The following is a 17,292-nucleotide window of genomic DNA, read 5'->3' on the forward strand; positions in this document are numbered from 1 at the left end:
TGGATTTAAAAAAAAAAAAAAAAAAAGAAAAAAAAAAAGAAAAAATAGGAATAAACAGGGGCAGGCTTGGCCAAACTGACAGCTCACTATGCGACTGTGACATTGTTTAGTTTTGAGGCTTCAGTTATGAATGGAGAAGGTTTTCCACTTTTAATACAGTCCGTTAGAGCTGTAATCGCAGGACTGCCTTGCCATTTGTCCAGCTGAGTGAAATTTAACCTTAACCATTATTTTTTTTTCCTTGCTCAGACTTGCAGTAAGAACACAGCAGTGGACACTGACACTGCTGTCAGTAGATGAGAGTAATTGCTTTCAAATCCCAAGGGCTGTAAAACTCAATCCCTTCTGTTGTTTTTGCCAGTCAGAATCACACATCTTCACTTCCATGACTGACTGGGACTGATAAGGTAGAAATCTTTTTCTGGGCAGAAACTCTGAAAGAAAATGCAAAATTCAGCAGAAGATTGTTGCCAGTAGGAAATCCACCAGTGGTGTTCTGATAGGGGCAAGACACTTCCTGGGTCTAAACTACAGGAATTGCTAAAATCTACATTTCAAACAGCATCTAGAGAAACTAAAGAAAAGACAGAAAAGGAAGAAGGGTGTCTTCAGTTAGCAACAAGTCTATTTTGGTTAAAAGAAATACACAGCAGAAGATATCAGTGAGATCCACAGGAATAAATGAATCACTTCACTACCTAAAAAATAAATTTATTTCGTACTGAAATAGCCACAATTTTCTATGCTCACAAGTAGTATGTTGGGAGAAGTGAAGAAAGAAAGATACAGCGTGCTGAGCATGCTCAGCCAAATCAAACTTGGCTGTTTCTTGCTTTCCTGTCATGCAGTTGCAATCATTCATTCTCTTCTAAAACTTTATGGGAAAAATTATGTTTTTCTCACTCTTTTCATTGTGCAAAGCAATAAAACCTTACTGTTAGCATGGCTACACTCAGCTCAAGCTTGACTGTGATTTAATCTATTATGTTATTGCTGGATTTCTTATTTAATATTGGAAGTTTGTGAAAGACTGTTGTTATGATATGGGATCTCTATACGGTGGCAACAAATTCAAAACTAATTCATATGTCCCAAAGTTATTTTGCAAAGTTTGTCATCCTCTGCTAACACCAATACAAGCTATATATTAGAGACTGCTCCATTCCAATTTCTCTGTATTTTATTTTTCAGTGTTGTACTGTTCAGTGGGGGTTAGCAGTCACAAGGATTAGGGACAGAGAATGGTGAAGCAAAGGACCAAGCAAGTTGCCTAGAAATCTTCCATAAAGCTTGCAGCTGGAGCTGCTTTACAGAAGATCTGAGATGAAAAGACAAAAACTATAAGTACAAAAGCAGAGTCACGTCTGTACAGAGCTCTACATAGCCATAATCATAGGATATCACTTGAAAAACTATTCACATGTCAAACTGTGGTAAAATTATCATTCAGCATCTACATAATGCACAATTATACATTAATGCATTATTAAGCCTTTTTCCAGTGCTCAGTGGCCATGTCTACATTAGCAAGCACTGTGGCAAAACAGGTATGTATTTGTGGATACCTTAGGGGTGGATACTAGGGACCAAACATTCATACTAGATTCATTTTGGAGATCAGTCTCTTCTCCAGTAAATGCAAAAGGGCAACAGGCAACAAGAACCTCTGCTACCCGAATTCATTACCTTTACATCTGCAGTGCTTCGGGAATCAACAGAATGGTCGGTCTTGGCATGACCACGAATCTGAGTTTAGCAATATTAATACACGTAAAGTCATTTGCTTACTAACAGTGAATTAGAGTGTATATATTTCTTTTATATATGTGCAGAAAGGTAGGTAGTATGTTTATCCTATTTTTCTCCTTGCTTGAAAGAAGACATGCCCAACTAGATATATTCATTAAGACTATTTTCACGCTCATTGCTTTTTCAAGGACTTACAGTGTTTGCAGCAACAAATTTCACCCTACACATTGCCTTTGCTAGGCTCTATTAATTCTAAATAAAACATGCTTCTGAATGTCCTGAGCACAATAAACAAACAGTAAATGTGGGTTTGTACTCCCACAACACTGCACCTGTAGACCACAAAATTCCTATTCTCCAGCAACACAATGGGCCTTGGAGGTCTGGTCTTCTCCATCCCAAGGTTCTACTAATTTCTGAAGGTCCTGCACATCAAATAACTATAGCCACTACTTCTGCTACTCTCTGCAATGCAGTTCAACTTCCACAGAGTCCAGTTGAAGAGAACATCTTTATTCAAAAAGCCACCTGAATATGTCCATCATTTTGCATGAGTTCTGTCCCAAATCACACTGCCAAACAACTAGAGGAAGCAAAACAGAGCTGTGCAGAGTGACAGCAAATGTCCTGGAGTCTCTAGTGGCTGCACCACTCCAGCTCTTGGGCCAGAGAGACAGCATCTCTAAAGAGAATCTGGTCATTATCATCTTCCCTATATATTGGAGCAGGTCCACCCTAGCTACTGCAAAGATGTGATTAACTGATTTACAATGCACTTTCTATAGCTGTCCATGAAGGCCTGAACTTCAAATTCTACTCGAGTGGATCTTAAAATAGCCTCTGGATGATGTGAGACCCAGGATGATGCTGCTGTGAAGTTACAAAACTCCCAATAATTCCAATGGAAAAACATGAATGAAAAGTCTTATTAGCTTAAAATATCAAGAAAAGCCAGTGGAACTGAGCTATGCTCCACACAGGTTGATTTAATTATTTTCCACATTATGATTGTATAGATTTGATAACACTGGAAACATTTAGAGTTATTTTTAAACTGTGTGCAGAAATTTCTGCATATCACCTTCCCTTTTGTCCTTGTTTCTTTGGTTTGTTGGTGGTTTTTGCCTTTTTTTTTTGGTGGGGTGCTGGAGAGGTGTTTTGTTTTGTTTTTTAAAGCTGGGTAAAAGTAACCTCATAATTATAAAGAAGAACAGAAAATAATAAAGTGAAAACTAAAGATATGCTCGTTACTGTTAGCCTTCCAGTAAAAGACATCTTCCACATTTGCATAGCAAGTCTACAAAATACTTTAGAGAGAAACAGCATCTGCAATGGAGAAATGTTGTAATTCTGTAGTGTCATTAAATATGAGTGGCAGGTAGTACCCATTCTCTGGATTTTCTACAACAAGAACTGCAACACACACAGGGTTTCAAAAAAAATCAATATGCTCTCCAGCACCACCGATAAGCTCTCAGGTTGCAGAAGACTTTGCGACATATGGATTCTTCCTCTGTGAATACGTGTTGTAAGCTTTACCTCCTCTACAAAGCTGGGTATCAAGGTTTTTTTGTAAAATGCCTGTGTGTTGCAGTAGGGATTTACAACGGAATCCGATAATGTGTAAAACCACAACTTGGTTACCTTATTGTGCTGAGGAGAGTTTAGAAAAAGAGAGGGCCATGACAGAACACAAAACCTGAATTCAATAAATTAAGGGTGATATACTTTTGAGGTTAAGACACTATAAGGACATTAATCAGACAGGAAAGTTGTCCCTGGAAAAATACCGTTCTACAGATGTCCATTTGAAAGCATTAATTTTTTTTTCCTGAACATTGCCAGATATGAGTGTTAGAGGGGAAGCTCTGGCCCATTTTGCTTCATAAGAGCTTGGAACTCAACCAAATGGAGATACTGCATGGGGATCTATCTACTGATAAGCCATGGAAAGATCAGCTACACAAACTTGCTTGTATTTGAGACATCTTCCACTTCACCTGCTAAATTAATTCGAAGGAGGATCAATCTGTGTCGTGCCTTAGTGAATTGCTACAAGTATGGCCAGATGGGGAATATAGGCAGAAAAAGACAAATAATAAAATGAACATACAATGCAAAATTATCATTTACCAACTAGCGATTTCCGTGTTTATGCAAGAAGAAACATAATTAGTACTGTGCAAACTGAGAAGCTTAAAAAACAGCAAACGCAAAACACACCTCTCAGAAAGCATTGTTATTTTTCAACTCATGCTGCAGAGACACCGTTGTCTCTACAGATGGGTTTTATATTGCTTTGCTTTTGTTATTGTGTAAGATAACTCAAAATCTGAAAACTGTTTTGTTTGTCTGAGAGTGAGCTCCTCGGAACTGAAAAATAAATGGCACTGTTGCTGTGGAAGCAGAATATTATGACTGAAAATATTAAGTGTAACTTATTCCAAGCTGTATTTTATCGGAAAACAGGATGTGGATTTTATTAATAGGAAAATCCCAAACGTAATACTTAAAACAAACCAGTAAAAATGTAATAATTGTAATATCAACACTTGCTTCGTGTGTATAAATACAAAATAAATTCTCCCTACAGTACTTGAAACTGAGAGCAACTTTATAGACAAAACTGGTGTCTACTTGGATTTACATTATGTCAATATGAAGACAATCTGGGAGCTAAAGTTTTTTAAACAAGCAATCAGAAGTTGAATTAAGCCATAAAACAGAGTGAGAACATCCCAAGATTTCATTTAGGTAGATTTGATCCATATTATTCTTCTTTGGAAGATCAACAATCAAAATTATGGGCAAATTCTTTTAATGACCAACCTGGAATTTTTTTCCAATTTCTTATGTCTCCAAGGCCATTTCCTCCTTCATCTCTGGCTATCACTCTCCATAAAGACCAGGAAAAATCTCACAAATGGATAAGTTTATGCAAACTTTCAAGAAATAATTACATTTTATTTTTTTTAATACCAATTCATTTACCAGCTCTCCAGCAAGAACTTCAAAAACCCACAACTTCCCATAACTGTTTTCCAGCAGAGAGGCAGACATCCTCAAGACACCCTCTTCAAAAGTCAGACAGGACAGGGTCCAAAACCAGGACAGGAGAAAAAGCTGGCTTCCATGTATTGACATGGTCACAAATATAGACCATGAGGTTCTCTTCCTCTGCTAATGTTCATGTACACTGAAATAAATGTCTTAATTTTTTATTAACCCTCGATCAAAGATAAAAAACCGGAAAAAAAAAAAATAGAATGAATTTTTACCTCAATCTGGGTGGTGTTGTCATGTGCCTCTTCAAGCAGCAGGTCTGTGAAACCCCCTGGCTCAGAGGAGTCCTGCCCCATACTGGCTCTGTTGGTGTCAACTGATTTGAGAGACTCTGAGTGCCTTCTCCACCTGTGGCTGCTTACATGTGAATCCACTTGCACATTTTCCTCCACTTGAGGGAAGCTCTGAACAACTTCATAAAACACAACTGTTTGACAGGAAAAAAAAAAAAAAAAAAGATGATGATAAGTGAATGGAACTTTGGTTTCCTAATTATAACTGAAAACTTAAGAATAGTACTATAATCTTTCAATGAATGTTTTGAACCACTCCATAGCACAGCCAATTATCTCTCTGATAAAGCCTCTACAACAGCATAAGAGCTTAAAAGAAGAGACAGTGTATCATACTTCCACAAAATTCAAGAATTTTGACAAAGTTTTATAGACTCCTCTAAACATCCCAAATGTTTTACTGTCCTGCTTATTTCATTTATAGGAAAAGACTTCCCTGTAACCTTTGTAAGTATGCTACTTGCTTACCCATAAATGTCACTTTTCAAAATAAAAGAAATCTATGGAAAAAAAACCCAGTTAATCTAGCAAAACAAAAGAAGAAGAGGCAGAGAAACACTGGTAGGTGCTGAGCTTTTGCTACTGATCTTGTGTAGAAAGAGCTTGGAAGCCATGGTGCAAGGCAGCCAAATAAATACTATGAGAGGCATGAAATTCCCATAAATATCTGTTCCAGTGTAAAAATAAAGCTTCCCCATTGTATAAGTGATAAATGCAAATTATGTGTGAAGTCTGCAGACACCCACTATATCCCCTGCAGAGGGTGAGCAGTTGAGTGGTGTGTTTTACATATTCTTTTTGGATTTTATTCATGCTCATTCACAACTTTTTCATGCTAGTAAAACTATCATCAAGACAAACCCATAAATTCTTCAGGAGTTCCAATTTTGCCCAATCCAAAAGCCAATGAAAGTATTTTTGTTAATTTATTTTAATTAACACCTTTAAGAGGGGGTAGAGTAATTTTGCAAACTTTACACTGAAAATCAGATATGCTTTTCATACTGTCCTTAGGTCTAAAAGGAGAAGTGGAGGGGTTCTCTGTGCTTTCCATGTAGGGGATATTGTTCAAAAAACAGAACTGTGTGGTTCCAAAGGAAGTCTCAAGAGAAGTGGCCAAGTAAAAGAAAAATACTGAAAGGTTAGACTTGTAAAGAAATTACTTTTAGAAATATTTCCATTGTTCTGTTTGGCAGAAACTTCTGACCAAAGGAAGGCACCACTTCTAAGGTCCTTACTAAGCATCACGTATGTTGTCTAGATACACGAGAGATGGAAAAAATAGAAAAATATCTGTCAAAGGTTTAAATAAGAAGTAAGATTTTATTGCATCATAGCAAGAAAAGGTATAGGCATCACAGATATAGGAGAATCTGGCAGACATTGTTCTTGACAGACCAGAAAGGGTTACGGTTCAGAAAAAAAAATCTGTAATATGATTTAGGTTCTCTGCGATTCCATTTTTCTATCAATTTCCCCAAAATCTACTAAACGTGTTTCCTAAGCTATTTGATCACTGTCAACCACACCAAATTTAATGTGAGCCAAAGGTGCTTTGTCACCTAGAAAAATCATAATTTAATAGAGATGCAAAATAAACACTCTTGGGCCATAACTGTGCTCAGACTCCAAGTAATCAGACTTGTTTTAATTGGTGACTTTTTGAAACCTGTTTCCTTGTGTTTCTTATAAGCCTTAGAACACTTGTCTTCAACAAATTGCCATTGCATTCCTTCTTTTATCAGGCAATCAGCTGCCAGATGCAGAAGGACAGCTCAGCAGATGAACTGACTTATTCCTCCCTGGTCCTTATCAAAATCCATTCAAAGCTGCCCTCTCTGCTTCAGCTTGGAGGCACTCACCATGGTGTTATGGGGATAACGGCATCAGAAAGCTGAAAGGCACAGCAACCTTATCAGATACAATTGCAGAGGGGCACTTTCTGCCTGTGATACATGATGCCTGAGGCTGGATCCATGGAGACAGTGTTTGTCCTCCCACCCAAGCCAGGTCTGCAGCTCTAAGACACCTCAGCACCTGCTGTGGGGCACGGGGAGCATCAGATACCTACAGACAGGGGTCACAATGCAATAGCTATGTGTCTGCAGGACCTCACTCCCTTCTTCTCAAGTATCTTTCCTTGCTGCCCTTTGTGTCTCAAAAACCACAGAGAGGTAAAAAACATATTTATCCTTGTTTTGCACTCCTACTGCAGCCTGCTCTTTTTCTCGTCAACACTCAACATGTCAAGGCAGTCACCAAAATTAGTGAATAGAAAATGCAAAAGTTAGGGGAAGGTCTTAAATCCTATTCACTTCAGGCTGAGCTTTATCTCTAAAGAACAATTATACTTTGTTTTTCTACATCCTGAATAGAAACTAATGTGGTTTCTAGGCTTTAAGGTGTTGTAATATAAACTGCTTTTAAAAATAATAATAATATAGTGCTGGAGAGAAGAAGGAGATATGAACATTCAGGTATTTCTACTGGCTTGAAAATTCAACACTTTTTTCCTCCATAATAATATTTTGCAGTATAATTGCATCATGACATCTGCAAAATTTGGCATGGGCCATTCCTCGTTAGAGAAACCTTTGAGGTTGCCAATGCACGACTTTTATCCTGTTTCAACTGTTTTAATTATGTGATTTTTCTCTTGAAACGGAAAATGTTCTAAACCATATTGTTACTACCATTACACTGATAAATATTATTTTACAGGTACAAGATACACTGACACAAGGAAGCTTTATAATCGTGTAACTGTATTCACAATGCATTATATCTTTCTAAATTTAATAACAGCAAGAATTAAAAGCATGAACTGATAATGTTTTCATGTGCTGGGGAGAAGGAGATATTTTCTGTAAAGTTTTTTTTTTCACTATTATCTGTGAAAGCTTTTACCAGTGTTATCACTACACTAGTTAACTGTCCTAAACTGGCAGAATGGGGATACTGAAGCTTCAATGTGAGAGAAAATCTGGGTGTGTTCTAAGGGAATAAAGAGAGAAATTCACTGTAGGCTTCCTCCTCCCTTAAACCTTGTCCTTAAGCTACTGGAGACGAAGAGAGAGAGATGATGGGCTTAGCCAGACCAACTCTGATCCAGTGTGGTGTCTCTGGTTTATCCCAAAAGGTCTCTAATGCTGAGAAAGTGACAAACAAGGATAGATAATTAATTTTCAAGTTCTAAACACAAGCGGCTCATGAAGAAAAAGCATTCAGAGACATACAATTCCAATACTTTACAAGTTAGAACTATTACATGTTTCTGGTTGAAATCTCTGTGTAGCTAATAAACCACATAAAAGGTGTTTTAGAGGAAACGTATTACATCCTTATCTCTAGATCTTGGAGCTCGCACCTAATTAACACTGAAGGAGAAGATGTCATTCAAATCAATTGGAAAGCAGCCAAATGCTGTAATATCTGATTAATAATAAAATCATAATATTGGAAAACACAGATGAGTACTAACTTGTTCAACCTCTATGAGCAGAGACTCAGAACTACAACAAGCCTTCAAATCAATTAAAATTTGAACTACAGCTTTCAGCTGATATTTTTATGTGCAAAACACAAGAGTGTTATATATAGGTCTGCTATCGGCATGCAAATACCTCAGAGTGAAGGTCTGCAGAGTGATATTTTACTGCAATATTTTGGAAGCAGTGAAAACAGACTACAGGACTTTCCAATGAATATGTAATTGAGCTGGTGTTTGGTCTGATCTTTCAGCTCTTGTCCTTGAAGTTTTCATAAAAATTAGCAATGAAAATCATTATGTCTGCAGCTCCTTTCCCCCTTGGGTTAAGTCAAAATTTAAAATTTCAACTCTGTGTTGAATAAAGCGAGAAAGGCAGTGGGGTGGGGGTGAGGGAAACAAATCTATAAAAAGCTTTCATTCCTCAGAGATGATTTGGAGTTAATGACTGGCTGTTGGTAAGTTCAGGAACTCCTGTCTAGTTGGCCAGTTCAGCCCTTTGTTGTCAATGTTATTGATCAGAATTACCATGAAATGCTTTCAGGGTATAGGGGCATGATTTACACAAACTGGAAGGACCTACGTAGAATATTTAGAGAGGAAACTGGGGAAAGCAAATGGGTGAAATTTACACACAGGCTTACTTCTGCTCGCATCTAAGACAGGTGCTTTAAATTTCCTTCTTACATGCTCACAGGAAAAAGACATTTAAAAGATTTTGGCATCTATTGCCTAAACCACCATATACCCAGATAATAGTTTTTTTTACTGCTTTAGCTTGCATTTTAACTATTAGTAAACAAGTTTTTAAACTGTATTAAGCTAACCTGATGGAGGACATACCAAAACCTGTATCTTCTTGTAGATCAACATCTGACCTTTGAAGTGGCTCTTCTAGTCTGAGGTTTTTGGCAGGAAGATGTGTGTCCTGTGCTACAAAACCACACAGAACTTCTTAAAAGATATCATTAACATAAATCAATGCTGAAAGTGGACAAAAACTGAATACACAGAGAAGTTTGTCTACTTCAATATCGTGAATTATGCAAGCAGCTCTTACAGATTGGAAGTGTGGACTGGGCTATATAACAAAGATTTGCAGAAAGGGAAGATGCCACCTGACTACGGCAAGGGCACAGGTTCTCTGCTTTGCCAAGTCTGCCCTCAAACAAAAAGAGGAAATTTCTAAGTAAATAAAATAAAATTGAAGCAGCAGAGCTTGACAAGTAAGACAACTCTGATTTAGCAGGGAAATCTGGTATGCATAAAGCTTTATTTAGAATTAGGATCTAGCTCACATTTTACAAGAAAAAGAAACATTGAACATTTTATGGACAGCAATATAATTGAAAAGGAAAGGAAGTATATTTTGAAAAAAAAAGCCAAATAGGTAAATTATCTACCACTCATTCAACTGTGGTGGTTATTTCGTTTGTTTGGTTTGTTTGTTTTTTCCTTTTTCTATGAGGTCAAAGAGAGGTTTGTGAAATGTTTCAGCACATTAGAATTTCAGAACTGCATTTCTGAAAAACATGTGTTAATTACATTTCATGATTGCACATATTTAGGCCAACTCTGCAATTTGACTAATTTCGTAACTGCACCATAATCAACAAGACTTTTTTTTGAAAGCCCAGAAATACATATTGAAACATCTATTCAACAGATTGCTTGTGAGAGATAGTATCAACTTTCTAAATCTGCCACAGCCCAAATGCCAGCAAAATCAAATTTATTCATCAAGGAACTGAAAATGCCATCATACTCTTTTAATTTAAGTAACTTTCTATAGCCCATTTCATGAATCTTTATTTCTTCTATGATTATTTTATTAGTGAAGATGAGAAACCAAAAAATGTTGGTGGAAGATATGAATACTGGAGCCATGAAGTGACAGATTCTTCAAAACATAAATGTTCCTTCAACAGTAGAGTGCTTATATAATGAATGCCCAATAACACAGTGAAATCAATCATGCTTCTCATAAGAAGAATATCCAGTTTAAATTATCTCTGCCTGTGAACAGCTCAACCCTACAGAACCTTCTTTTTCTGCTGCACCTCATTCATGGGACTAGGACCATTTCCATTTTTCTGACCTTAATTTAGGAAAGAAATAACAGATATTCTTGACTTTCAATATGCCCATGGTAATGATAGGATAAATGCCTTTGCAAACTTACAAATTACATGATTTGTAAAAACTGTCGTACAGTGACAATTAACACACATGCAGCTGTGGCACTTTGGATCATGATTTTAAAAACAACAAAAGACCACAACCTGGCAATTTCTTTTTAAAGTTGGGCTGAGACTCCTAAAATAATTTTATGTGTGAGGATGATGCTTAGGATGATTGTATTTTCACCAAACACGGGATGCAAATGGAGTCATAGGTTAACAATAACAAAATGCTGAATGATAGCAGATTATGATCACAGTTCTGAAACTACTGCTGTTGAGTTGTATGCTCAGAACAGCAAATAATGTCTAAAATGATAACACCACCTTGATGCATGTTTTTCTTGCAATTACACAAGAGCTGCTAAGACTCATTTCTAATGCAGAGTTAGTATCAACAATAGTAGGTACTATGGCAGAGAAATAACATAACTGGTAATTTCCTTACATATGCATTTTATCAACCATATAAATTCAGACTTTTGCATTTGCAACCTCCTTCTGTTCAATAATTATTTTTCACTACTATAAGTGGTCCCAAAGCGCATATTACCACACTTCTAGAACTTTATCTTTGTCACAACTATAACTGCTGGGGAGGAGGGGGCGGGGGTTATTGTCTGATTTACTTTCATTTTGAAATTATTTATGTAATTGTACTGCTAAATTAAAATTGTTAAAGTCAGGAGTCTGAGTCCACTGGTAACAATGCCATAACTTTAATTAGTGTACATCAGCACTTGGGAATTATGGTCTAATTCTTGCTTCATACATACTCTCCAGATACATAACCACAATAATTTACATGCATGTTGAATTTATAAGCAATCCGATTATAGATTTATAATGTATTATGGATTAGTTTTGCTAGTCTTCCTGCCAGTTCCACTTGGGGACAAGGACTGAAGTTTATTGCAGAGCAAAAAAAACCCCAAAACAAACTCATGCCTCAAAGAAGGCTTGCAGCCTTGAAGATGCTGGCTAATAAGAAAGGAGAGAGTTTTGATCAGTAAACAGTGTTATCAGATATCATTATAAATCTAACTAGTATCAAGATTTTGAGGCCAGAACAAGATTTAAAAAGAAAAAAAATGTGTTATCATTTGATATCCTTAGATTTTATTATACACACAATCTAGATAGACTTAAGTTGCTTTCACAACTGAGGTTTAAACAGTGACAAGAGTCTAGACAACACAGATGGTAACAGAAGGGGAAGGCATAGAATGTTTTACACCTACTAGGCTCTTGCATGTCTCATGCACATCTGCAGCCCACAGGCACAGGCCTTTTGTATTACTTTTGGAACAGCAAAATCACAATTATGTTTACGCTAACAATGCAGAGTATAATCCTTTATTAGAACCGTCCACTTTCTGAGATAAGGAGACAAAATCGCTTTGAAAAGAAACCACAGAAAATGAAGATGGAATTGATTCTGGTTTAGCCTTTCCTTACAAAAAAAAAAACTCTAATAGGCTTAGATACTCAGCCATGGCAGATACAATTTAAGTACTACTCAGCATGCCTATTAACAAAAAACCAGAACAGCCAGAATTGTGTGTTCTGATTTAATTTAAAACTCCACAGATGTGCTGTTACCGATGTGATATTTTCCAGAGCTTTCAGGTGGATCACGTCAGAGAGCTGGACCTCATGGAACACATGAAAAAATTAAAACCCATACTATTAGTGCCTATCTAAACTCAGTATACAATGCAAAACTGAAATACTTTCTCCACTTGAAAAATGGGAAAGTGAAGAATTTTCTTTCTCCTTAAGTGTTGCTTGTCTCAGCTGCTGTAACTTCAGTGTAGCTTCTCTTTACATACCTTTGGTCTTTGTTATACATACAACCATTTATTAACACTGGCCTTCAACCTCTTTTTTTCAGTTGGTTCTCCCTAAAAATTTCCTAGTAGGGTTGTAAATTTAAGCTTACTCAAAGGTATACTTCCAGGTTCTTGTTTTCCTCTCCTTTCCAGGACACAATTCTGCATTTTAAAACAGAAGCCTGACTCTCTTAATCTCACCTGACTAATAGAAAAGAAGTGCTTCCTGAGACAGTGAACAACGCTGGGATTCTTCCTTCCAGATTTTTACCTTCAGCTCCCCATATTCAGCACGATTAATATCACTTAATGTTTGCACAACGTACAAATAGGTTTCATATCCACATTCCCAGTAGCACTTTCAACAATTATCAGCAATGCAGATACCAAGTGTACTTAGGTGAATATTTATCACATACCAAGCTTTCACATAAAGCAAAAGGAAGAATAGCTGTAATGTTCTTACGTTCCTGGCACACAACTCAAAATGTTCATAATTTTATTTTCTTGTGGATTATCAAACTACGGAACAGAAAAACAGGAGGTTAACATTGTTTTAAATCATCTGAGGTTTTCTGATTAACCATTGTAGCAATAGTGTCAAAATGTTCATTCATGTGTAATTTATGCATCTTCTGTCCAGACTTCACTATATCACAAATTCTCACTAAGCCACAAAATTATTTGTGTAAAAAGTAGCAAAAAAATAAAGAATTAAACAAAAAATTGTCCTGCTAAGAGAAATGGAGTTCTCACCATAATATTCTATTTATATGCAAATTTGTGCTTTTCCAACCTAGATTCAAAGGTTTTCCAGAGAATACTAATACCAACTGTACATTATTTAAAGGCATTGGGCAAAAGTTTAGAAAGGCTTTTTTCTAGTCGATAACTGGATTACAGTACAATTGCCAACATTAGATACTAGAATCTCCAATATGTCCACCTCACAGTTCCAATTTGAAAGCCTCTTTCTTTTTCCTGAAGGATCCAGCAAACCTGTGCACTAGAACAACCCGAGGATGCCAGCCCCATGGTGGGTCAGCTTCTCCTCTAGATTGAGGCTTAACCAGAACCAGCAAGCAATCCATTCAGCTAGAAGATATGTACCAACGTGCACAGATGTATAGATTACAAAAATGGAGTTAAAAAACTAGATGGACAATTTTGCAATCACATTGTTAGGACTAACTTCTGTTTCTGGGCAGCAGAGAAAAGCATACAAAAATGAAATAGTAATTTATAATTTGAACTGCGCGTATGTTTGGAAGTCCTTGTGCATGACTTGTTGAGGGAGAAGAGAGCAAATATCTGGGATGTGCCAAACTGTGTTAGCTTGGCTAATTTGTGCCCTTCCCAGCAGCCAATGGCAGATGAAACTTTGGTAGAAAGGCTATCTTCATTTTCAGCCCAAGGAAAAACCAGGGGCTGAGAGACATGCAAGCCCATTGCGTGAAAAACAGATTAGCACAGACAGCGCTAGACTTTTTGTAGTCTGGAGAGGCAAAGAGCAGCAATTGCAGGGACATTGCTCTGGCCAAGACACCATCAGTTAGCTCTCCACAGGCCTGTCACTCACAAGTGTCGGAGCAGCATCAGAGGGTAATTGGCTGCCTGGGTAGCCCTGTCAGGCTGACTTTGAGTCAGGCACAAGGATCAGTGTTAACATTCACACCAACGGCCACCATGCTGGATTTGGTAGCTCGAGCAAAAAGATACAGAGAAGAAAACAAAACTCACATATCAACACGATGGAACTACCTGTACATACATGTATACATAACATCACCTCACAAGCACAGATTAAAATCTGAGCAACCCAACACAGTGGAAATAAGAAAGGCAGCATAACACCTCATTGGGTACAACAAACACTGACAGACACACACATCAAAGTTGTCTTCTCCTCCCTAATCAGGAGCACCCAACAGACTGGAATCACCTTGTTAACAAGTTTGTCTACAAAAAGGGACAAACTCTTAAGCCCCTTAACTCACTTCTGACTCATTTCTGTGTCAGTGAGCCAAAATACAGCCTAGGTAAAGAGTGCCACTACTCAGAACCCAAACTAACCTGAACACCTTCAAACTAGGCAGATCATGCAACATAGCCCTGGCACAACTAAACCATGACACATTTTTCCTGCTGTGTCCTCAGTTCCCTCTGACCCGCTTGCAGGAGTACAAAGGAAGTGGTTTGCGGTATTAGATGTTTGACGGAGCTCAGGATTTGGAAAACTGGAAAAAGAACAAGTAATTGCTGTTGCCCAGAAATGTGTAGCAAGGAATGCAATAGTATCTGACATTATAAAAGCTGAAGGAAAAAGCTGCACAACTTTTCTTCCACTGTGCTGTAAAGGAAAGTTTTCAAAGATGTCAAAGTTAAAATTTAAAACTGTTTGTGGAGCCATAACTTGGGCTTTCCTTCAGCTCAGTGCTAAAATGCATGAAGTAATTTCAGACAGAACTTAAAATTTAAACTCCTTCATTTTCATTATGGATTAAAGAAGAAAATTTTATATCTTCTTTCGTTTTCTGTACACGAAGGTTTCCTAGACCAGCAGTGATTCAGAATTTAGAAAGACTATATCTGCTCCAAGTAAATAGCTTGATCATTTGTAGAATTAATGAATTCATTTAATAAAAAGTGAAGGCTTAGTGCCAGAACTCATTACAATGTGGTGTCAAGATAGGGTTTTCATCAAATGTCCTGCAAAAAGTGAAAGTAGTAAATTGGCACACCCAAACATGGAGTTGCTCCACAGGTCAGGAAAAATAAAGATGGTCTCATTGAGGTTATGTGGTGGGGTTACATGTTTAGATCAGCAATGACTGAGAATTACATTAAATATTAGTACTTTAAAATGCTCAAAATGTTTTTGACCTTATTTTCTTGGCTTTACAGAATCACTGAATTATGCTTACTGTGTTTTATTCTTGAGGCTTTTTCCATAGAGATGGGGTGGTAAAGAAATTACAATGATAATTTTTTTGAAAGAAGAGCTTGAATCTTGTTTCAGTGTCTCTTTATCCTCATCTCACAATTGCTGTTCAACTTAAATTTCTCTGTACATTTACGCAGTTCCCTCATTTCTGTATATTTTCTTCCAAAATAATAGCACAAAACTTCAAAAAAAGACAATCTATTGCCTTCCATTGTTATCCATAGGGTATTTTCAGGGCTTTTGGAAACATAATCATGATTTTAAACAATAAGGGCTCCAACCTGGCCTGATGCAGTCAGTACCGTAGATATGGCCCTCTGTAAGACCAACCACTAGAGAAGTCAGAACCTTTCAACTTTACAGGAAGCACAAAAGAGAACTAAACAATGACAGTAAATGTACATGGTGTAGAAATGGATACCATAAAAGGAAATAAAAATGTACTGTGAAAGCCTGGTTTACTTAATTTTTTATAGTATTTTTGCATAATAGCTCAATGGGTGCTTCACTTTTGCTATCCGTAAGAGGCAGATAACGATACTGGCTTTGTCTGTTAAACATATTCGGTATTACTGATGACAAGTGCTAGATAATAGCTATGTACTATTCTATTACTGAAATGCCATTGTTTATTTCTTCCAGACTCTCTGTTACTGTGCAGGGGCAAACTATTTTCTGTCTTATCAAAGAAAGATTAAATTTGTCACTGAAATTAAAATGGGTCTAAATGCCTCCAGCTCCTTTTCAGGAAAAATTCATCAGGAGATCTACTGGAGAAAAATATTATGTTTCTAACACAGTAATGGGAGGAAATCAGAGCAGAGACTGTTCCTAAGGTCTGGCACAAAATCTGCATTGCTAGACTTGATGTGGGAACAAAAAAATAAATAAACGGTACATTAAGGAGGATTGTTGTAGATATGTATTTGGAGTCAAAGAACAGCTGTATTAAACCAATCAAGAAGCAGAGACATAAAAATAAGAATTAAGCCAGTTAGAGATATGAATGATAGAAAGACATTCTTTGGCAGAAAAGAAATAATCCATTTGAAAATTGGCAGAGATACTGGGGAAGCAGAAGAGAAAATATTGCATCAATCTTGAAACTTGTCAAAGCAATGAAATTATCTCACAAATGTTTAATTGGACTGCCCGATATATGGAGTATTGAATATTGCTTTTCTGTTCTCTCAAAAGACAGACAAACTAGTACTGTGGACTGTGCAGATATGGGCAGTAAAGTGCAGAAAGGACAGTTCTTAATGAACCAAGAAGGACTCAACTCCTGTAAAGGGGTTTTAGCATTTACAAATAGAGTATAGGCATTTTTTTGATACATAATATATTACATTTGACACTGTTTACATGCACTTCCATTGCACCAAAATAAAATGAGGAAACTGCATTGCTCTCATCCACTTTTAACACGTGGAACTAACATGGAACTCAGTTATTCAGTTATTTGGATAGACAAATTTTGGGAAAAGATCAAATAAATGTGTTTCTTTTTCTTTACTATAAATCTTCCAATTCTACCACAACATTCTCAAGAAAAAAACATTAACAGCATCACAGAACTCCTGCTGGGGTGGCTTTGCTTGTGTGCCATGTACGTATGTTTCATCTGTGCATTTTCTTAATGAGGAGGCAGAGACAGATAATGCCACACCACAAAGCACATGGTGCCTTGGAAGATATGCAGGGGTGAGCCAGCTTAAATTACATCACTCTACACTTAGGAAAG

At 37.0% G+C, this 17,292-nt stretch overlaps 1 protein-coding gene across 1 annotated transcript in view; it reads right to left on the reverse strand.

Moving 5' to 3' along the window:
- PLXDC2 (plexin domain containing 2) overlaps nucleotides 1-17,292 on the reverse strand; it is a 267,301-nt gene that overhangs the window by 139,120 nt on the left and 110,889 nt on the right. Inside the window, exon 2 of the mRNA XM_065629653.1 lies at nucleotides 5,028-5,239. Within this exon, the coding sequence (XP_065485725.1) occupies nucleotides 5,028-5,239 (212 nt within the window). The remainder of the gene's footprint in view (nucleotides 1-5,027; nucleotides 5,240-17,292) is intronic.

The sequence above is a fragment of the Caloenas nicobarica genome, chromosome 2, assembly GCF_036013445.1.
Source record: "Caloenas nicobarica isolate bCalNic1 chromosome 2, bCalNic1.hap1, whole genome shotgun sequence".
NCBI lineage: Eukaryota > Metazoa > Chordata > Aves > Columbiformes > Columbidae > Caloenas > Caloenas nicobarica.